General features: G+C 53.5%; 4 protein-coding genes across 4 annotated transcripts, besides 1 other annotated feature; 1 reads left to right on the forward strand and 3 right to left on the reverse strand.

The window, feature by feature from the left end:
* Positions 1-892: 892 nt before the first annotated feature.
* On the reverse strand, positions 893-1,680 carry CTAM01_03095 (uncharacterized protein; the record flags this gene model as incomplete). The annotated part of the gene is made up of 2 exons (XM_060519133.1): positions 893-1,378; positions 1,459-1,680. The coding sequence occupies 2 exons, from the start codon at positions 1,678-1,680 to the stop codon at positions 893-895; spliced, it is 708 nt and encodes a 235-aa protein (XP_060386132.1).
* Positions 1,681-3,524: 1,844 nt separating this feature from the next.
* On the reverse strand, positions 3,525-5,960 carry CTAM01_03096 (domain found in Dishevelled; the record flags this gene model as incomplete). The annotated part of the gene is made up of 3 exons (XM_060519134.1): positions 3,525-3,650; positions 3,722-5,056; positions 5,184-5,960. The coding sequence occupies 3 exons, from the start codon at positions 5,958-5,960 to the stop codon at positions 3,525-3,527; spliced, it is 2,238 nt and encodes a 745-aa protein (XP_060386133.1).
* Positions 5,961-12,967: 7,007 nt separating this feature from the next.
* On the reverse strand, positions 12,968-13,327 carry CTAM01_03097 (uncharacterized protein; the record flags this gene model as incomplete). The annotated part of the gene is made up of 1 exon (XM_060519135.1): positions 12,968-13,327. The coding sequence occupies one exon, from the start codon at positions 13,325-13,327 to the stop codon at positions 12,968-12,970; it is 360 nt and encodes a 119-aa protein (XP_060386134.1).
* Positions 13,328-19,468: 6,141 nt separating this feature from the next.
* On the forward strand, positions 19,469-19,759 carry CTAM01_03098 (uncharacterized protein; the record flags this gene model as incomplete). Its single annotated transcript, XM_060519136.1, has 1 exon — positions 19,469-19,759. One exon carries the CDS (start codon positions 19,469-19,471, stop codon positions 19,757-19,759), a length of 291 nt encoding a protein of 96 aa, XP_060386135.1.
* A 116-nt stretch (positions 19,760-19,875) lies between these two features.
* Positions 19,876-19,944: a sequence feature (Short protein (CTAM01_03099, KAK1506767.1) was converted to a misc_feature.).
* Positions 19,945-22,666: the final 2,722 nt, after the last annotated feature.

Here is a 22,666-nt window from a genome sequence, read left to right on the forward strand (position 1 = left end):
GGCGATTAGGATGATAATGATGATGATGGCGGTGATAAGGATGCAGAGTGATAATGATGCTGAAGTGGGTTAATAATACCAATCGAAACCCCTTTCGATCCTCCCTTCCCCCCCTTATGACAGAACCCAGCAATAAAACAAGATTCTAACAAAGGAGATCCTTCATTTCGTCCCCTTTCCATCCACTGAAGCAGTGTCCATCCCGCCCCTTTCCCCCAGTCTTTCACCCGGGTTCTAGCGGGATACTGCCGTAAGAAATGCTACTGCTGTCTCTTCCGACCACGCTACTCTCTCTCACTCTCTCTCTCCTTCCTCGTCTAATTTCCCCCAATGCAAGGTTCAGATGTATCCTCATCTCTGGGCGTAATCGGCGTGATACAATGACGGGGCGTGATAACAATGATGATGAACGACAAAACAAGAAACACACACACACTGAAACAATAATGATGTTGGATCCACACACTTTTCCGAAGCTTGGATGAGCGGGGTTCCAAACCACCCATGGATTCCAGGACTACAAAAAGTTTCTTCTTTCTCGAAAGCCGTCCGCAAGGAAGAGATGACGATTGTAAGAAGGAGAAAACAAAACCTTCCAACTCATACCACAGAGAGAGGGAGAAAAGCACAAAGTTTCAAAGAGTGCAGAAGGCGCAGGCGAATCTGGCTTCACTTCACTCCCCTCAACTCCGCAACATGCTCCCCCCCGACGCACATGAGTCTTCAAGTTTCCCTCTCCTTCTGTGGAAGTCTCCCCCCATTACCAAAACGGCCGAGAGAGAAGAGGAATAGTGCATGTCTAGTCCCCAAGGAGGAAAGGAAAAAGCCACGGAAAAGGTGGGAATATTGCAACCAAAGAGGGAAGAGAAGCCGAAGCATTCAAAACCCCCCTTTACAGAGCCAAAACGGCAACGACACCGGCAACGAGAGCAACACCAGCAGCAGCGGCGTTCTTCTCGGCGCCGGCGACGACGACGGTCGTAGGCTTGGTGCCGTTGGTGCCAGCGGTGCCGGTGGCCGGGCAGTTGGGGTTGCCGGGGCAGACGAGCGCGCCGGTCTGGCTGGGGGTAGCAGCACCGCCGGCACCACCAGCACCACCGGAGGCAGCACCACCAGCACCACCAGCACCGCCGGCTCCGCCAGCACCGCCGGAAGCAGCGGGAGGGCAGTTGGGGCTACCGGGGCAGACGACGCCAGCGGAGCCGGTCTGAGCAGGGGGAAGGACGGATCCCGAGGCGCCGGGCGGGCAGTTGGGGCTGCCGGGGCAGGTGATGAGGCCGGTCTGGGTGGGGACGGCGGGGGGCACGTCGGTCTGGGCGGGCGGAGCGGGGACGACGTAGCCGGTCGCGTGGGCGCACTCGGAGCACTGGTTGGTGGTCTTTGGTGTACGTGTTAGCCATGGCTTCGGACCAGAGGGGATGTTCGTCAGAGGTAGAGAATGAGGAAGGGTAAACTCACGTAGGTCTGGGTGCAGGGGCAGTCGGGGATGATGAAGGTGGTGGGCTGCTCAATGGTGTAGGTGCGGTTGTTGAAGCAGAGGGTGGTGGGCTGGGGGCAGTAGGTCGTGACGGCGTCCCAGACCTTGGTGATGGTGTAGGTGCCGTTGGTGTAGACGTGCTCGTAGGCCGAGGCCGTGCCGGCGACGAGGGCGAGGGAGACGAGGGCGGATTGGATCTGCATTTTGTCGGTTGGTTGGTTGGTGTAGAGTGTGTGTGTGTGAGTTGTAGTTGTTGATTGTTGTCGGTTATCGAGTTACTTGCTGAGCGAGTGAGTTTCGAGGGAGCGTGAGGGATTGTCCGGAGAGCAAACAGAGCTAGTTAATGATTGTTTGAAGTTTTTGGTTTTCTTGTTAAGGAGAGTGAGTTGCAATGTTTTGGATTTTCTTTTCAAGAGAGTGACTGAGGCCAATTGAAGCAAATAAAACGAAAGGGGGGGAACCTCCGAACAAACGAAAGAGTTCTTGGATGGATGTATGTGAGATGTGTGTGTGTGAGGGATGAAAGGGAAAGAGAGGTGTCACAAGAAAACGGTTCAAGAGCCTCCTTCTTATGTCAATCTCATACCGATACCAAAACACATGAAAACACACCAAACGTTCAACTCAGAACCAAAATAAATCAAAAGATATCCACCGGAACGGCACGCTCAGGGGTTGGCGATACCCAGACAAGCTGACGAAAAGGCTTAGCCTTGCAAGACGGAGGAAAGGGAGAGGAAATGCTAAGCCGGGAACCAACGAAACTGTCTCAGGAACACGACGACTACTTCCCACCTTTCCACTCGAAAAAAGGAGCCTCTGGTTCTCTGGAACACGGCAAGATTGGACGTTGTGAATCTTGGTTCTTCGGGACCAATGAGAAGCTCCGGACTCGCGGCCGGGAATGTTGGTGGAGTCGCCCCGGGCCCGTGTTTGTTGTGGTCCGTTGAGCTGCCAAGAATGTTTCCACCGGCCGCCGGTAATGTGGCGCATTCCAGCATTTCAGGTCCAGGAGGGAAGAAAGTCGGCAAAGACGGAAACCAAAGGTAGATGGGACGAATGAGTTGACAAACACATGGAAGGGGGCCAAGAGTAAACACACCTTCCTGCCTCGACTCCTTTCTCCCATCCTATTTCGAGCTCTGCAGATTTCATCATTGAAGCATTCCTGTCACACAGGGGACACGAGCATGCGAGCACCGGCATGGCAAGTTTGTGGTACCGCTTTCATATGCTTTCCTTTCATTCGGAGGCGAGTTGAAAAGGTCGAGCGTTGTGCGCCCCCACTCGGTTCGTGGAGCTTTGAGATATGTACAGTTGGGCCAGAATTGCTCCTCGACCGCTCGTCTCCCTTTTTGTCCTCCCCCTTAGCCCACAGCAAGTTACTCGCTTCGCGATGTCCACACGACATCCACTTCCGGCGTACCAATTGGCAGCGAAATCGCCCTCATCCTCCACTCTTCTGACGAACAAAATCGTTCATCCGTCGCCGTAAGCTCGTCTCGGGGGTCGTGGTTGAGACTGCGCTCTTTCATGCCGTCCTTCTATGATCGTCCGCCCCACCCAGCCAGTTATGATTGAAACAAAATGAGAAATTAGAAGAGAAGAAAAAAAACCAAAAAAAAAAAAACGGAATAAAAAAAGTCGAGTCCGCGTGTGATGATGACGGCGAGGTCATGCGCAAGCAGAATCGGTTTTGCCGACTCAAGGGGTCTCCCTCTAAGAATAGTTCCATCCCCAACGCCTTCATTTCCAAAATAATCAAGATGGCGGCCAAGATCAGCCCTGGGTGGGGGCTACTCTGTTGGAAAAAACCGAAAGATCTTGCCCACCGCCCGTTGATGAATCAAAGACCATCCACTACGTATGCACAAGATTATGGGTCGAGGAAAGTGCCGAGAATTGCCAAACGGCCTGCGTGTGCCAGTATCGATGGAGTCGATCCTAGGAACGCGATCGGTCTTGTTGTGACGAGATTGTGCAAGAAAAAAAATGCGTCTCATATTGAGTTTGGGGGAGCAGAGTTGCGTAATATCAAATATTCCGTTCATTTGCGGTTCGATCGGCTCGTGCTTCGCTCCAAGCCGCGGCCGCCGCTGGTGACTGAGTCGAAATCGTAGTTCTTCAGGGTGTGTTCGTACTTGGGGCTCCTCAGGAATTTGGGAACCGAGTCCTGCAAAAACAAGTTGGGTTAGTATAAAATCCTCACATTCCACGGTGCATCAGTCGGAACAATAAACATACGCTTGCCATCAGTTTAAAAACTGCGTTCTGGGCATCTTCAAACAAAGACATGACCTCTTGCAAAGTATCAATCATGGCTACATCCTGTCCGACAGCCTTGGTCATTCGAGTCGCCAGGTTGTTGCGAAGCTGATGGTCAATGTTCAACTCGCAGGGAGAGCCGGGAGCGAGGAATGCGTTATAAATCCCGTATGCCTGGGCCATGATCTCCTTGATGCCGTCCATTGAGCTCGCATTGGGGTTCTTCTGCGCGATCCGAATCGCCTGCCGGCAGCTTCGAACAAAGTCGTCGACGTCGAGGTAAAAGGAAAGATTCTCCTCGCAATGTGTTTCGCGCAGGTTTTCTCTGAAGAGCAGACGAAGGGCCGCGTCGTTGAGAATCTTGTCGAGCCGTTGGGTGTTGGAGTCTCGCGCGATAGCGTTACGAGAGGGTGTGACGACTTCGCTTTCTGACGTTCTTCCCCGCGAACCGAGACCGTTGATCAGATCCTTGCCCTTTGCTGTCAATTGGTAAATGGCATGCTTTGTGGGCTGGAATAGGTTATTGCTGGGATATTGTGCCATATGAGCACGGTCTTGTACCACGGGCTCCATCAAGTCGTACTCCACGAACAGGGACGCGATGTCGTACGTCTCCCGCCTGTCTACGGTTGTGCAGCAGTCCATCAACCAATCAGTGGCGGCCTTGCCAGTAAAGGTATCTTTGTACGTCTTGCCGTTCACCTTACGCTCGCTAGCCATCTTGACACCAGTCAAGCCATCCTTGTAGTCGCTAAGTGAGTCCGAGTCGGCTGAGCTGACGCTCGATTTGACATTGGGGCCGTGTGTTCCAATGAATCTCCTGAAAATGACCTCAATCGTGCCGCGATCCGTGATGAGCTTGTCCGTCTGGCCGTCCCGCTCGAGAATGACGAGTTGCGAGAGTGTTGCGCCAACCAAGTCGGATATCGACTTTTGTTGGATACCGTTGCGTGAGCAGAAGCGATCCAACACGGTCACGCCCTTGGGCGTCAATTGCCACACGGAACCCTTCATGTTGTACACCTGTTGGTACTTTCCATCGGCCGACTCGATGAATCTCGCTTCGAGGAACTTTTGGCAGATGGAGCGTGCCATGTCCTTGGCCATGGAGAAAGTCGTCGTTGTGGTCGTCGTAACTATCCTTGAGGGGTCTTTGGGGTCGGGCATACGGTTGGATTGAGAAAATTTGAGAGAGCCCAAGTTGTTGATCGCATCTTCGGACAAGAACGTGTTTTCCACACGTGTTAAGCGTACTCGGTGTGCAGACAAAGGCAAGAGGCTGACAATCAGTGTTGAGTAGAGATCCTTGAAGTCCTGTCATCGTTCCACGTTAGCCATCTGTGAACCACGGGGTTCGATCAAAGCGACCGGGAACGCGACCGGGGCACTGGATGCGCGATTCTCGTCGAGCAGGTCGGGAATTGGGAGAAATGGGACTGACCTTTGTGAACGGCCGGTCATCATCCGTCATGCGGAGAAGCCGCGAGGATGTTTGGTGCATCTTGCTTTCGATACTCGGCAATCGAATGGGAAGGGGCCTGGTCGGATCGGTCTCGCTATATGGCTGAGAGGGGATATCCTGTACCAGCGACACCTGGCTCGGATACTTGCCCTCTATGTTGTTCAGGGTGCTGCTGGAAGAGGACGAGTAATTGGAGGGGCTCGTATATCGTGGATATTTGTCTTGGGAACCCAGATTGGCAGAGTAGTCGGAGGCAGAGTCGGGGGTCAAAGAGGCGCGGCCCAATGCGGAACTGGAGGCGCGCTGGCGGACAGACTGGTCCGAGGAGAAGGTAGCGAGTGCAGACTGGGTCTTGTCAAAGGCAGCAGCAGCGAAGCCAAAGATACCACCAGAACGCTGAAGTTTGTAGAGGGAACTGGTAGAAGGCGAGTGGTGATGAGAGCGATAATACGGTCGGTTCACCGAGGGCGCCTGTTGTTGTTGGAGTTGCTGGTGTTGTTGAGCGTAGTAGGGATCGGTCGATGATGATGTAGTGGTGGTGGCAGTGGCAGTTGCAGCAGCAGCAGCAGCAGAAGGAGGAGGAGTGCTGGAAGTGGTGGTGGTGCCGGTGCTGGTGGTGGTAGTAGTAGTAGCGGTGGATCGTGGATTAGCACTGGTAGGGTTGGGGTTGGCTTTGTGTGTGAGAGGTTGAGAGCTGGCCTCGTTTGACAATGGCTCGTGGTTCGGAGGTCGGGATGTCTTGGAGACAGCGGCCATCTAATGGGAGGAAGAGGGTTAGAAGAGGCGCAGAAGGCAAGACGGGTGTTCAAATAAAAGGCACGGCGCAGAAAATGGAGAAGGAAAAAAAAACTGAAGAGAAAGCGGGTGGTTTGGTGAGGCAGGGCGTGAAGGAGGAGAGGAGAGGAGGTGTGTGGTAGTGGTAGTGGTGGAGGAGAAGGAGAATAAGGGACAAGGGCTGCGAATGGAGCGAAGAGGGAAAAAAAAGGTACTTGGCCGAGACGAGGTACAGTACGGAGTACACAGGCCTCAAGGGGTTGATGTACATGTAGACGGCGGAACCCTGTAAGTAAAAGATACAAGGGGGGCAGGCTAATGGGAGTGGGAAGAGCGTGGGAGTGAGACTTCTGGCTGGCAAGGGGAGTGGGGGAGTGCAAAGTAGGTGGGAGGAGGAGGGTAAGGTACGGGAGTACTTGTGGACTTTCCATGCTTGGCCTGACGGACGCTCCACGCTACGGCTATGACAAGCAGAAAGAGAGAGAGCGGGCAGTAGCCGGGCAGAACTAAGGCACTTTCAAGTACCTAAGTCAGGGCCAGCAAGAGAGCAGAGCAGAGCAGAGCCCAGGGCAGTAGATTTTTGAACCACCTCACCTCGACCACAATTGAATGGATGAAGATGGAGTACGGAGTAGTGTAGGTAGGTAGGTAGGTAATTGGGGGGGGGGGGGGGGGGGGGGAGGGGGGAAGGGGGGGGGGAGGGGGGGGGAAGGAGAGAAAAAAAAGGGGAGGGGGGGGGGGGGGGGGGGGGGGGGGGGGGGGGGGGGGGGGGGGGGGGGGGGGGGGGGGGGGGGAGTGAAAGGGAAGAAGGGATGAGATGCCGATGATGAAGCGAAAGCCAAAAAGCGAGATGATGGGATTAGACAGGCAGTCAAAACCCAGGTACTCCAGAAAGTGAGACCGAGAGCACCCATACACAGAGAGACAAGATAATGTCGGACATCGCGAACAAGGCTGCTCTCTTCCTCTTCTCTCTATCCACGCCACACTTGTTTTTGCTGCTTGAATGAAGCTTCCGCCGGGGACTTGCTCACCTGCGGCTAGGAGTAGGGGGCCACCCACGCGTGGGAAACAGGTTGATTTACAAAAATAACGGGGGAGGGGTGATTATTTTCTTCCAGGACCACGGGAAGAGGTAATTCGCACTAGGTATAGGGTAGGTAGTATGTACTCGGATGATGAAATGGTTCAACAAGATTGGATAGAGGAAGGGAAAAGAACGAAAAGTTCGAGACTTTGGTTACGGGCGGATGATGACTGGGAAGAACGTGGATGGGGGAGATTTGAGAAATGCGGGCTACGGATATGACCGTCGTGCCTGTGCGCTGCCGCAGGGTAACTAGGTAATAGGTAACGGTACGGGAGATACTGACTTGACCGAAGAAGCTGCAAGTACACGATGATCCAAACAATTCGATCTAATTTTTTCTTTGGCCAGAGAGTCCAGGCGTGACGTGATAGTCAAAGCTATTCGTCTCTGAATGGCCACCGGGGGACTGGACTGCGGGCTTGAAGGATTCTGTCTGCAGATTTTCAAGCCGCGCTTGGTGACATGTGTGTTATGTGTGCCAGCCCAGTGTGTAGTGGAACGGACGGGGCGGCGGCGCGGGCGGGCGCGGACGACGGACGAGTTTTTTGGCGACGGTGATGTGCGAAAAGGACGACGGCGGGCCAAGGGGACAAACCGAGGCGAGCAGGAGCAGGAGCAGGAGACGGCCCCTCAGAAAGAAGGCCGACGAGGTAAAGTGGACGATGCGGATGATGCGCGCGTAGGTAGGTATGTGTGTGAGAGTCTGAGAGATGAGACGGGAATAACAGGTGTAGCAAATGGCAATAAGCCAGCCTCGCAACCCGATCCAAGCACCTTCACAGTGCTACGTACGGATACCGCAGAGAGGAGAACACGAGGAATTGGGATTGGTGTATGGATGGTGACAAGTTAAGCGTGGTGGCTGACGCTGGGATGGAGTACTCCGTAGATGGGAAACGAGGGGGTTGATCTGGCGAGTGCCCTTTCTCCTTTTTTTCCAGGTCGAGGTTTTACGGAAGTGCTGGGTCAAGGTCAAGGTGTAGTAGGTAAGGTAAGGTGAGGTAAGGCCAGCCAATGTCTCCGTAGTATAGGTAGCCTGTAGGTAATAATCGGTATCCGTAGTTCCAGGTCCAAGGTGTGCGAGTGAGGTCTGAGGTGTGGACGGTAAGGCCAGGCCCGGGGTGGGAAAGGGAAAAAAAAAGGGGGGGGGGGGGTGGGGGGGTTCGTGTGGGGGGGGTGGGGGGGGGAGGGGTGGGACGGGGGGGCGGGGGGGGGGGGGGGGGGGGGGGGGGGGGGGGGGGGGGGGGGGGGGGGGGGGGGGGGGGAAAAGGAAAAAAAAAGGGGGGGGGGGGGGACTATCTCCGTAAGAAAGGAGACGATGCGGGAAGAGCGAAGACTTGAGACCGAGGCTCAGCAACGTGAGACTTGACGGTTCCCCCTTCTCTTTGGTTTTAGGTGTTTGCGCTTGGCTGGCGTGCGCCGTGGTGTGTGGATGGAGGGGGGGGGGGGGGGATAATGCGCCTTTGGTATGGTAGCCAAGTATCCGTATGGGATTTGCTGCTGGTAAGAGGCTAGAGCAGGACCGGAATAGGGTCCTGTTTGATATTTTGCGACTATGCCGGCCCCGTACGATATAGGACGGGCAGTCAGCGGTAGTTCGATTAGACTGAAAATTGGCTTGCGGGTTGTGTGAACTAATTTTCCCCTCTCTCTCTTTCTCAATCTCTGTTGGGTTCCTCTCTCGTCTGGGTCGGCGTCTGCGTCTGCATGCCCCTAGGTTCTCGTAGGATTCGGGAAAGGTAAACCGAGAAAGAAGAAAGATACGCCGTATGGAGTAACGCAGTACCAAAAAAAAAAAAAACGAAAAAAAAACGGGGAAAATGAAACAAAACCGGGGGGTGGAACTCGTGGAGGCAATTTTGGGCGTTTGACTGATGGATCGATGGATTGATCTAGAGTCCAGAGGTACGGGATACTAGCTGACTTAGCTGGGATGGGAAAGATTGGGGAGCAAGAGAGAGAGAGAGAGAGAGTTTACCCCCTTTGGTCGGAACTTGTCCAGCAACCAGTCCCACGAACAGGCGAAAGAAAGAGTGGACGAAACGTGAAGAAGCCACGAGACTAAGAAGACCCCAGGACGAGAAGTCAGCCAGGCCGGCGCGGGTTCAAACATGGACCAGGGGCGAAGAGAAGCCAGCGAACCCGATCTTTCTTAGGGGCGAGCCACGGCAGCTGACGGGCGAGAGAAGTAGGGAACGATGTGCAGGACGGAACAGGAATAGGAGCAGGAGTACTCCGTACGGAGTAAAAATAAGAACAAAGAGGTGGAAATCTTGGGGGGAAATGCCATTCAACGTGTTTTTATTCTTATTTTGCCCAACTTTCTTGTTTCCCTCTTGTATGGGCAGACCCGACACGTTTTGTCGTGCTCATAGATTCATTCTTTAATACTCTAATGCAACGCTCTTGTATCCGTATACATACTTGCTGCCGTGTGTGTGTGTGAGTGAACCAGGTGGGCCATCGGAACAGGCTGTCTGTCTGCATTTCTCATTCGATAGAATCATAGCCATGCAAGGTAGGCTCTTCGCCAACGCAAACCAAAAGACGGGAGCCATGCCGTGTGGCCAGCCATGCCGCAACCCCCTTCACGGATGAATAGAGCTCGTTGCTGCCACGAGGCAGATTGATAATGGTGGTGCCGCCTGCATGCATGTCCTCCGTGGTCGTCTCTCACCGGCCGCCATCCATCGCCCGCTAACCCACTGTTCCTGTAGGGTACCTTTTTTTATGATAATTATTTTATTAACCCGATGATGAGACCTTGTTATTGCGAGGTTGTTTCTTTCAGTCGTTTCCAGAACTTCCTTTGCCCGCCGGAAAATTGTCTTTCCCTAACGGTTGACAAGGTGGAACCATACACTGTCGTCATTGTATCTGAACGGTTTCTAGTTTCCATCCGTAATGAAAGGTTTTGTATCCGTATCGCACCGTAAAGAGTTGAAAGCGAGAAGGTACGGAGTATGAATGGAGCGGTTGAGAGAGATATCCACCACCAAGTCCCGCTGGACGGCGGCCCATTGCAGTGAAAAAAGGTGTCGTGTGGGGACCCTGCCCCCAATGGAAGGACTCCTCCATTCCACCGCACTTCCCCCTCTGGAAAGCACACATGCCGTGGCTCCTTCTTCACCCCTCACTATCCGGGACGGCGTGACGGAGGACGGAGGTGAGAGACAACTCTCACTCTCACTCTCACATGAAAGCTCCTCTTATCCTCTCATCTCGAAAGATATAGCCCTTTCACTCACTCTCATCCACTCATTCACTCACTCACTTACTCACATATCCATACTCTCATATTCGATTTTACAGCTAGCAATAGCCTACCTAATCAACGTCACCTTCCCAAATGCACATGCGAGCAATGAAGTATCGTGCTCTGTACCTAGCCACATCGCAAAGCTATATACCTTACCCTTGCTCAACACCACCCCCCTTTATTTTCCTCAACTCCACGCCCAGGGGGGGGGGGGGGGCAACTGAACCTGGTCCCCTCACTTTCTGCCATGTGCCCTGCCTGCGCCTTCGCCATGAGGCACGGCGCCTCCCATTCCCATCAACTCCTCACTCAATCACACCTCACCCTACCCAAAAGGTGCTGCCGCTCTCTGGCTGGCTGGCTGGCTGGCTACTTTACCCCAGTCACGCCTTACGCAGCATGTCGTAGGGATTATTTCTATCATATCTCGCCGCGCGCTGCCGCAACCGCAACCGCAACCGCACCTCGCCTTATTGCAGAACTCCCGACTATTGCGCCGCCGCCGCCGCACGCCGGATTGAATCCCTCCCTCCGTCCTCCCCCTTCCCTTGCCTTCCCTTACCCCTGGTCGATGCCGTAGGTATCCATCGGACCATCCCTCTTTCCCTGGGGCTCCTTGTCCTGGCTGTGTGTATGTGTGTGACCCTGTCCCTCATCCTTACCTCATCTTTTCGAAGAGAAACAAAGGCTCCGTTGTGATATCAGAGATGTGCGGTGTGCTGAGATTCGCGGCCATCGGGGCTGGACCCATGGCCAGGCCATGTCTACGTACTGTACCTTTACTAGGTATATGGGGGTGGTGGGCAAGGGGAGCCGTATTCAACGTGTTGAAAGAAAAAAAGGTGAGGTCGTGAATGGACGACGATCGGTAGGGATTATCATGTGCTCTCCTCCCCCCCCTCCCCACCCTCCTTGTGGTGGGTAGGGAACAGGGAGCCATGCAGGTGTTCCTCAACCTCCATCGCGCCTAGCTCCATCAAAAGCCGTTGCCTACAGTGTGAACGACCAAAAGGCTACGATGCCAGAGAAGAAGAGTGAATCTTTGAACAGCCGCGAGCCTTTCCGTCTTTTCTATTGCCGTGCGGCTGTGTAGTACATGATTTATTTTTGACTTCTTCAACAACCGATCGTTTACGTTCAATCTATGGGCCGGAAACTATTAGTTGGAGATGGTCAAGCCGCGGTGTATACTACCAGAAATGGTTTAAGTTGGTAATACGGACATGTCCCCGAAAAGACGCGAAAAAAAACCTCGCGCGAGATGGAAAAACGTCACGAAGCTCCGACCTTATGGAGATGCCATGTGGTCAATGTGATACGGACATTCCGCTGGTTCTCTCGTCGGACCAAGTGGATCACTCCTCTAGCTCCCGTAGCCCGTCGTAAAAAAAAAAAAAAGGCTCGCCGCCGTTGCGTGCACCGACATCACATCAGCAATTATCAATCTTTTGCTAGCAAGAAATCCCGTCTGCCTGGTCGGCGCCGTCATCCCCCCTTGAACCCACATCGTCTTTCTGTCTCTGACAAGAAGCGGGCTCGGTGTTTTGACGTTAATTTGCCTCCTTTTTTCTTCTTGTTTACTCTATCCTTTCCTCTGACAAGCTACGAGAGTATAATACGAATATAGATGCGAAAGAGTCATGAACACTTCTCAAGATCCGATAATTCTGCTCTACTCTTCTTTTGTATCAATCTTTGCTGCCCACTGACATGTTGTCATGTAAGTCTGAGTTTCTCTCCCTCCCGTCTTCCGATATCGACTTCCGATATTTCGATTCGGAAGACGGACGCATGGCCGAGGCATCAAAAGAGACGCAGGCACACGTCCGTCCAACTCTCGTCGTTCCATTCAAGGAACGACGTTGTCGGTTGCCCCCCTTCTTCGTCTTTCTGTCATTTCATTTCTTTTTTTCTTTCTCTTTTTTCGCCCGTTTGTATGTGCTAGTGCTACTCCAACAAGAACCAGGTACGGAGAGTAGCCACGGCTTGGTTCCCGTTTGATCGGATGCGACGGGCAGAACATCTGCTATGTCATTACATCCGGCCGCGCCTAAGTGCGCTGAGGTTGCTATGCATATACCTCGCCCTTACTCCTCATGCATCCAGCCCCCAAAGGCAACGCAGGAAGGATACCTATGGGCAACCACAAAAAAAAAAAGGGCAGATATACCTCTCAGGTACGGTGTTACAGAGCGTGTCGCAACCCATCGAGCCCTGCCAATCGAACTGTACGGATACTCCCTCTCTCCCAATGACCGGAAAGACTTGGCCTTAGCATAATCTGATAAGGACAAGCCGATCATGTGCTGGACCAAAAAAGGTTGTCGACGACATATATCCCGGAATGGGTTCGCAAGCAGCTGTTGAGAAGGTTATGGCTGTGGCGCATTATTAGAAAGCCTCTCCCGCTTCCCAATAGGGCTTGACTCTGGTACTATATCGCAGCCTATAGTATGCAGCATCCATATCGCCATTGAGATGCACCAAGACAATGTGTGAATGAGTTATCACCTGCAGGCCAATGCATCTATGTGTTCCCTTTCACAGGAGGCCAGGAGGAGGCGCAACATGGTACGATTTACATACCCCGTACGACCTTGCGATGTCGGAACTTTCATGCTTCCAAGACCACAAGGCACACTACCTCTGTCGGTGCCTGCCGCCGCCGCTCCATGTAATGGACGTCCATCTTATGTTGATGTGCCTTACTCCGATGTCAGAGGGCTTTGGACAGGGCCTAGGCCCCCGGGTAAGGCACCTTCTGCCTTTGGGAATACTCGGAAAACGGGCGTCTGAGATGCCGATGAACTGGATGGGTGTGTGGACGGATAGGGGACCAGGGGAGCGATCTACTGCGTAAGCACGCACGGCACAAGACAGCACGTGCGGGGCAGCCAACGTCTGAGAGACACCAAAGAAAGTTGAGAGGTTAAGAGAGGTTAACCAGGTAGGCACCTTCGGAAGACATGGCCAAGAGGGTGTGTGAGGTGCCGCGGGCATATTACTATGTAGGCGATCAGGCAGGCAACGTGCGGGTTCTTTCGCCGTCTGATATCTGGTTCTGAACTCTAATGACTCCCGCCATGCCGGCTCCAGGAAGCAAAGTGCCTTGATGATTGACGACGATTGAAATCAGTAAGGATCGGCGTGGCAACACGAAGGCCGATAAGTTGTGCTATACTAGCCCGTCCTAACCTATTTCTCACGATAGGAATACACAACGTAGGGTTGGTTTGTTTAGTTGTGAACATGAGCGGGGCGTGGGATAGTAGAGAGAGGGAGGCGTTGATGAAAACACGTGCATTTATGATCCGTAAAGCTTAGGTTGAGAAAAGGGACTAGGCTAGGCTGGCTTGGAAATCCGGGACATGAGCGTGTATTTCGAAGAAGCGAGAGAGTCCACAGCTTCGACTATATCGGGCTTGCAGTGTGCAGATACACTACTACGTACAAACCGTTCATTTAGCTGGCACAGTGAGGACACTGATTGCGGGTAGACGAACACGTCCAGACTCCATGGAGCGGGATCCAGAAAATGGGAAACGTCGCGCGGCGGGTAGCCCCACTGGTGGATGAGGCTGGGGGGTAGGAGGAGGAGGGCCTAGAGGGGACGTTGAAAAGGCGGTGATGATGATGTTTTGATGCGAATACGCTGTGCAGCGCCCGCCAGCCCACTTGGGCACCTGAGATCGCATGCTGCGCAGCGAGAGCGAGCGAACGAGAAGTGTCTTTGGCTGACGACGCCGTCGGGTTACCGTAAAGGGTCGCGATTGATAGTCCATGCTGCTACTGATTGTAGTGTTAATTGGATGCTTGAGGACGGGCCAAAGTGGATATTGAGTGGGAATGAGTTGAGGCCCTTGAGGATTGGGAAGAGGGCGAAAGAAGGTACTTGCAAGAGAGCGGGGGGCTCGCACTCTTGGCACTGTGTACAAGCTCCTTCGGCAAAAAAAGAGAATAAGAGAAGAAAAGAATCGACAAGAGGCGTGCAGAAACAAAACCGGGTGGCTCCCATCTCATGGCTCCCATGTGTCGCCGGATGATCCAGGCAGGTACCCAGATCCATCGACCAATGAAAGTGGACTAAATTGCAGAAAGGTGGATACGGCAAGGGTACGAGGCAAGATGCCTCTCGAGTACAAGGTGGCGAGGCGGTGGAAGGCAGGCGGTAACGAGTACTTACCTCATGCCCCCCATGAATGCAAGGAGGTGCGGAAAGGAAAGAAGAACGTACTGAGAGAGAAAGAAAAAAAAAGAAAAGGAAAGGAAGAGAGACAAGCTTAATGCAGCCTGGCACGCCTGGCAGGCAGGAGCAACTGCCCGTCCGCCGGCCGCCGTTGTTACTCTGTGCCTCCATTTCTTTCTTTCCCAGGCGTCAGGCGTGCCAGGCTATTTCTGCTGCCCGCGCGTGCCTGAACACCTCATTACATAAGCTGCAAGAAAACTGGGATCAAGATCTGGAACAAAACCGTACGTTCCGCACTTTATCCCACCGGCACTTTGCTGCGTAACTTCCTTAGGTACCTTAGTCTGCGCCTACCAGCGACCAGGCGCTTGACGTTCCTCATGTCAGATGTACCTCAAATTTCCCCCGGTTCTGTAATCCTACTTGCGATAGTAGTGTAGCGAACGAAAGTGTATTTGCTGGGTCTGCGCCGTTTATTCCCACTCCTTCGAAGCAATGCGATGGTGGACATTGCCTCGAGTTCCTTGTCCGCGGCGTGTTCTGAGGTACAACCTAACTGTAAGTATACGGAGAAGGTACATACATACATGCTGGAAAATCACCTGCACTACGCCGTCGTGCATAGAAAGAGACTGGTGGGCTATCCATACGGAGGTGCACCGTACTGCAAGACCCGGTATCCACCAATGAGGCATGGGCTTATGGGGCGCACCTGGAAAGTCTCACCATCAGGCCGAACAGATCGGCGCGTGGCCTCAGGGATCCTTCCCACCAAGCCAAGCTGTTTTGGGCCCGCACCTTCCCTGCAGCCACGCAGTGGATCCAGATGGGCCCGCGTCTTTCTTTGGCGGCATCACGTTGCTGCCACGCAGAGCCACCACACCCCCTGCTCCTTCCTGCCCTGTGAACTGATCCTGCCACCTGCCGCCCCTCCCCTCATTTCCCCTTCAATCCTTTTTGGCTGCCATCTTACCCACTTACCAAACGCTGCTACTCCATATACCCTATGGATACGCAGGCTCAGGCTCACCAAAAGTAACAAATCTTCGACACAACCACGTTCTCGACGCTTCAAGGTCGGGATGCTCGTCGCTCATTGATCGTCACCATGCAGGACATCCAAACCCAAAATCGCCCACGCCACCTCCAACCCTCCCCCGGACCCCTACGGATACTTACAATACCACAGTAATCATCTTACTCCGGAGTCCATCGTGGCGCATCCTATGGTACCCGTAACTAACCTTCCTTTCTAACTCACCTGCTGAGTGATTGAAGGAAGCCCTGGCACCCCCAGCCGACCGGCAACGTCGTACTGTGTACGCTACCAATCGACACGCGCTATCATCTACGCCCATTGACATTCTGCCCAAGCACGGCGTCACAGTATCCTACTACCTACGTAAGATACACCACCTTGCGTTAGCCTACGAATGCTTCTTTGGCTTCCGCACCCGTCCCCTCACTTCACCTCAACGGGCTGGTGCGGGAAGCCCAATACGCATCCAACGTCATCCAATGTTTGTCTACACTGGCATGGTCAATCAAGACTGACAGAGACTGTCGGAGTCAGAGCATCTCCACCGTTACTGCGATGCAGTAGTCGTATCTGGGAGCCTCTGTTTCTTCACGATACGAATACTTCACCTCGAATCCACCTCACTGGACCACAAGGGCGGCGTTTTCCCCGTCGGCGATTCAGGGCGCCTGAAACAACCTGACGGCAATCGAAAAAGTCACTGCCACAATACTGAGGACAAACCACGACAAACGCAAAATATCAGAAAACACAATTCAATCGGCAATCCTCTTCGGCAATCCTCTCGGATGTCGCACTACATTTTCTTCTTCAACAATCTTCACGGTCGTGCAAGTTGCAACACATTTGCTCGTGCACAGGCACTCTGCTGTTGACAAAGGAGGGCAACATAACAGCCTTCTTATTGGTACTCCTTTGGCAAACCCAACCTCACGATACCCTATCTTGACACCAGAGAGAAGCTCACTGAGCCCGCCTATCCGTACAGCTCAACGGTCCGTACGGGGTCATGCGCATTCGATACCTTCCCCCGGTGCTACGCTTTCTCAGTCTCACACATGTTCGGATACGCTGAGCTGGCTGATGGGCGTGTGCTCAGGTATCCGTAGACGCAACCTGGAAATGCTCCATACACGTAGACTTCGGAGTCACCGTAATGATGGAGGAGCTGCCAAATGGGCCCTCCGTGGCTCGTTATTTCCGACAAAGTTGCTTTGGTGCCTTGGTCCCTGGACGCCGATCCTTACCCCCTTGGCAGTCGGAGCCGTGCATCCCCCAAAACGCCCACTCGGACGCCGGCTGCCAACCAGGTCTACCTTTGCAATTGACAAACAAAGGGTGGATGGAACGCTAGGCAATAAGCAGCCTCTCCAGGCTCATCTACAGCTTAGCGCTTTGCTACAGATGTCATCTTCGACTCCATGATCTCGTCCAATCAGCGATGATAGGCTACATGGAGACCAATGTGTCTATCATTTCACGCCGCAAGCTTTGGCCTCTCCCACCTTGCAGATACTCAAGGGAACATCAATAACGAGGCGCTTCAGGCTATTCGAACTTCGGCAGTGACCGGTCGATATCTAGCTTTTTACAGCCTACGAATTACAGCCATGCTGCTATCATCATACACGTTTCATTGCGACCTCTTATGCCGACTACAGCCTACGCAGGTACAAACCCTGCTGAGCCTATAACCTGGCTCGGCTGTTTGTCTACCGGCCCGCTACCTAGCAGCATATCCTTGTAGCAACAAGCCACGCGTTGACAGCACAGAGACAGCGGGTGCTACGGATAGGTTCGCTCCAAGATTTAAATGGCCTATCGTTTCTGTGATAACGGGGTTGGTGGGGTTGAAGGATACTTGCAGTCTTGCACCGCTAGCTGACGTCCACTTTGGAGTTCCGCACAATAACGCCCAAACTTCTAGAAGCCTTCGTGGAAACACGAGCTAGACACCCCCAGGCCATACAGGGGTCGGTGACTGCGGTTTGATTCAAGCTGGATGGGTCTCACCTCTCAAAGTCCCATAACGGAGGGGAAGGCAGCCAGGCAACCTTGCTGTGGAATATCACAATGATGACGAAAAAGGAAGATGGGTCCTGCTTACAGTTAGCTAGCTTGATCAGTCCTTTTGGAAAGCCGAGACTTCTAACCTTCGCTTGAGCCAACCTTGCTATCTCTCGGTTTCAAACGTCTGACGTTTCGCTCGCTGACCTCCCGCGTCTGTCCCTGATATGGACACGAACCAAATTCTGGCAGCGATTGGGCAGCCAAACCTTCTGCACTGCTGCAGTACGTGAACCTTACACTCTTTCTGTATCCACGTCGGATTTCAGATCAAACGAAAGCCCGCGGACGCCCGGCGCAACGGATCAACTTTGTTATGCCCGCAGCACACCATCAGAAGTTGAAGATGCGAAAGGCAACTAGACATGCAAGGCATGGTGGTTGCTAGACCACTCATCGATCTCGGCTTGTTTCTTCCCTCGCGGCGCATTATCGCGGGCAATGGATTTGTGTAGAATACACACGCACGCTCTCTCGTCTCTCTGATTGATCCTATAACCGGCGGCCCTACGGATATGGGTTTGCGTTTCATCCACAGTGAACAATGTCGCGGTACTGCTAGATGAGCCTCGGTGCCAAGAGCACACATCGCTGTAGCCACCCATTCACCAGACGTTGGTAGTGCGCAATCCTCGACTTTGCGTCAAAGATAGGTTCACACGTCGAAGGCTGCTATCACGGGTCAAATTTCGTTGGGGGTGCTCCCTGTCCAGGGAGCTACCCATGATAGGCCGCTACTGTGTACACCAATCTTCAAGCAATATCGCAGCGTGAGGTTCGGATACCTCTACCCATTTCGCTTTCCCAGGCCCTACGGGTCGCGGCAGTGTGCACCAAGCTCAATACGGAGTAGAGGAAAAGTCGACACCTGCCAAACTGCGGCTTGCGGACCGAGATTCCTGACACAGTGCCAGCACGATTGCTCAGTCATCAACATTCTGCAACATTCGTCACGATTCGCCTATCCGCCCAGCGCTCCGCATTCGAGCCCATGATGCATTTTCACACGGATACCTGTCGAGAACGCCATCTTAGGGGCAGGCTTTCGGTAACGAAATGTAGCCTCAACGAGTTCCTACCATCAAGCCAGAAGTCTGCATCGACGATTCGACATGCTTCCTCCCAACAGGAGCCCGAATGATGAAATGTGGAGAAACCTGGCAGCGCCATGTGGCGCTCACCCAACACGTGTCGAATCTCGTGGCTAATCAGCTGAAAGCCGTTTCAGAGGCATCTGAGACGCGCTGGCGATTAGAGGCTGGAAGGAAAAAGCAAAGAAAAAAGGAGACAGATTAAAGACACGGCTCATCTTTCGCGGGGCCGATAGGAGTAGCTACGAAGCTACCCGACTTGACGCCTCGTGTGGCCTGGCTCGGGGCTGATGCTCACCATCAGGTGCGTACGGCTGATCCTACAGCAAGAAAAGACTCAACGGCCTAGCTCAGGGCTAGCGATCTTGGGCGTCGATCGTCCCATCACCGAAGTAATCATTGAGTGTTCCTCAGTCATAGCACTATCGAATATCCCAAGAAAATAGAGAGCTATTTGCTTCTGATTGATCTACCCAATACCAGCACGACAACTTATTCGTTCGACGTTGACTTTACATGGGCCGTTGCAAAACCCCACAATGCGTCAATTTCCACAAACTTGAGGGAAAGCAGTTACGACTTGCTGCTACGCTGCGCGCGTTGGTGGCAGCTGCAGTTGCTGGTCGAGGAAAATCTCCCGCGGCTGACAGGGAGAAGGCCGCATAAATCACTCTGGATCAAACAATCCCCACCTCCTCCTTTGCATCACGCGCATATCCAAATGGATTCCATGCTAGGGGGCGCGAGAAGTACTCGAGATGGAGTCGCGAGATCGTACGATGGGTGTCCAGCGGTTGGAGATGCCCTGCCTCTCGTCAGTTTGCTCACCCCCCCCCCCCTTTATATCCACGTGGATATCTCGTGAGGGGGCTCTGCAATTTCTTCTCCCGTTTCTGCCGTCAATCCAGATGCGGGGTGGCTTCCGTCATTCTGCAGCCACACGTGTGTTGGGAAGGCTTATCTCGAACGCTTGTTTTTTTCTTGCTATTGTTCATTCGTTGGGGGTCAACCCTGAGAGCGTGGCGAGCTCCCGCACTTTGTGTCCATGACGCTACGGGTACAGCTTCATTGTCTAGCGAGCGTGCGACCTGGTGCGAGTTAGTCGGCATCTCGGTTCATTAGACTCATTAACGGCTCAGGAGAAACGTTTACTGCAACTTTCGGCATGGCTAGTCCCTACGCAATACAGCGCCAATATCAATGTCATCTGTACGGATATTGGCAAGAGTCATGATACGGTAAACTTTGCGCGCAGGCCCTTGCATATCGAAGTCAAAGAGCTTACCTTACCGGTGCCGTTCACCCATCGGGCGTCAAACCAGTTCGTCCTATTGACCACAAACCCTGTCCACAACACAATCCTATTGATAAGCGCGCGATCCCGCTTCTCCGAAGCGAGACAACCTGCCATCGACTTGCAGATGTCAAAAAGTTCAAGTGCCCCAACTATCCCGGTCTTCGCCTCTCGGCTGAATGGCATGCACGATCGAGCGCCTCATTTCATTTTCAACTGCCACACTCTGCCTCTAGTGGCTGTTGAGACGACGCGAATGTCGACTCAGCTCGCGATGCTACTTTTTTGGTGTAGTGAGTACAGGCACGAACCGTACGATGCGTTTCTTGGCCCGCCTAGCGGTAGCAAACATCGCTCCGTATACTGTGGGAAGCTTGAAGCAAAAGGCGAAATTCAGAAACCATTGCCATATACGGGCGGGCTCGGTCTCAGAGGTGGAGATTGCCACGTGGCTAGGCAAGCCACACGGAAATTCGAACACGATGTTTCCAGGGCCCTGGTCATAAGGAGGATTTGGGGTTGGGCACACCTGGGGTTAGGCTGGTACGCTGGCACATGGTAGGCTGGGCTGGGAAAAAAGGCACAGAGCTGACGCCGCTTACTGAGACGAAGAGACGTTGACTATGAGCAAGGGGGCCCAGCAGCTGACGATTCTCAACGACCTGTCTTCCCCTAAAGTCAATCACTGTCACCGAGACCTCGTCCGGTTGGCCAATAACTATCTTGAATATCGTTCATCATGTGCGGTTATAATATCAACATGACAGGCACGGCCCCCAACGACCGAACGACCGACCGGCTGGGCCTGGAGTCACTGGATTTCACAAGATTGAAAGAGAGCGGAATTGTTCAACTTCATCGGGAGCTATCGCCAATCTCGCGCGGTCCAGTGCGGTCGGCCACCGGCTACCGGCTCGGCCGATCAAGCGTGAAACCAGGGAAGCAGCGCAGGAAGCAAGAAAGACAGGGTGCGGCAACGGCAAGTCGGAGGCGGCTTGCTTTCCTCGCACTTGATAATGCATGCCCACGGATGCTGCTAGATTGCAGCCCCGATGGGAAATCGCGGGACCAATATCTCCAATGCCACATGGCAAGGGACCGGGAGCTCCCTTGCCATCTTTGTCACGCCTGAGATCGGTAGTTCAGGCGGCGGTTTCCTTCTCCTTGGCCTTGAAGAGCGAAGCCGCACAATCTCATGTCACACAACTCCTGCGCGCGCGCACGCGTCTGTCTTCGTCTTTCCTCGGCATTGAGGAGATAATAGCGGTGTCTAGTCCGTAATCCCCCCACCCCCTCTTGTAAGCTTGGGATCGGGAAGGGGCCAAACAAGCTTGGAGGATGCAGTTTGCAATAGTGCCGCCCTCTCCGGCCCAGGCAGACTCTAAAGATGGCTAGCCTGATCCCTTGCCATACGGGATTCGGAAAACAGAGACGTCCATGAAATCTAGCGACAACGACGACGACAGACCTCAGGATTTCAAGTCGACGGCATGGTGCCCTATTGGCTGTGGTTTACGTACGCGATATACATGTGCCAGTGAGACACGCAGAAGGATGGTTTGGAAAAGCTCGAGCATTTTGCGGCTCGATAGCCAATGATGCCATCCAAACAATCGCATCGCATAACAACTCTGTCTTGGGATGCCACGAGTTACGACTTTTTTTTTTATCCCTACCCCTGCCACGTCGGGGAGACTCCCGGGCCAGCGAAAGAGAGACATGAAAAGGCAAAATAGGCTCTCCTCAGTTTTGCAGAAGGTCAAGACAATGGCTGTTGTCCTCGCTACCGCCCGATAGAGAGAATACATCGTAACCCACCTCAGGTTGCCAGGACACCGGGTCCATCGTCGCTTCTTTCCTGTGAGCAGAACCGAAATGGATACAGTCAATCATGGATCCTGAAGGTTCGAAACCTATTTCCCTTTACGACCCTGGATCAGTCAACACCGCCTTTTTCCAACCCCGTCCGTCCCCGCTCCCGGTTCGTGACAATCGGAGCCATAGGTGGTTACACACCCCCATGGCCCATGTCAATATCCATGCGTATCCCATAGGTAGCACACAGTCCCGTCTCTGGGTTGCGGTTTTGAAGTACCGAACTCACACACTCTGTCTCACCGCATCACTGCTGCCTCTGTACGGACACACCAGACGAAGGCAAGGCAAGGGAGGGTACGGATAGGGCAGCGGCTTTCTCGGCGGGCTTCTAGGCGATCGGCACCCCTCCGTCGTACGACACGACGACGGATATCTGGGCTCACCCTCTCCACTATCCACAGCCTCCCTCCGAGGCTGGACAGGCAAGGGAAGTTTGACATGCCATGGTATAATGGAACTCCTGTACACGGTACATAAGTGCCGATATATGGGCGTCGCGTCGCTAGCAGAAAGAGAGAGGCAGAGCCTGTAAGACGTGGGGTTCGTCCACCTTAAACTGCCCGACCTCATCTCCCAGGACTTGTTTGAACTTGGTTGCCGGTATCCATGTATACTACTAGGCTCTCTAGGTTCCGTTCGGGGACCAGAAGGGGACCAAAAGGGGTTTCGTTTCATTGAAGAAGCCTCACAAATTGCCAATTAGGGGTGACGGTGAAGGAAGGGGGGATTCAGAAAGGCTAGAAGGGGCTTTTCGTCGCGCGCTCATGATCTTATCCGAGAACCC

The sequence above is a fragment of the Colletotrichum tamarilloi genome (assembly GCF_030869305.1).
Source record: "Colletotrichum tamarilloi strain Tom-12 chromosome Unknown Scaffold_7.1, whole genome shotgun sequence".
NCBI lineage: Eukaryota > Fungi > Ascomycota > Sordariomycetes > Glomerellales > Glomerellaceae > Colletotrichum > Colletotrichum tamarilloi.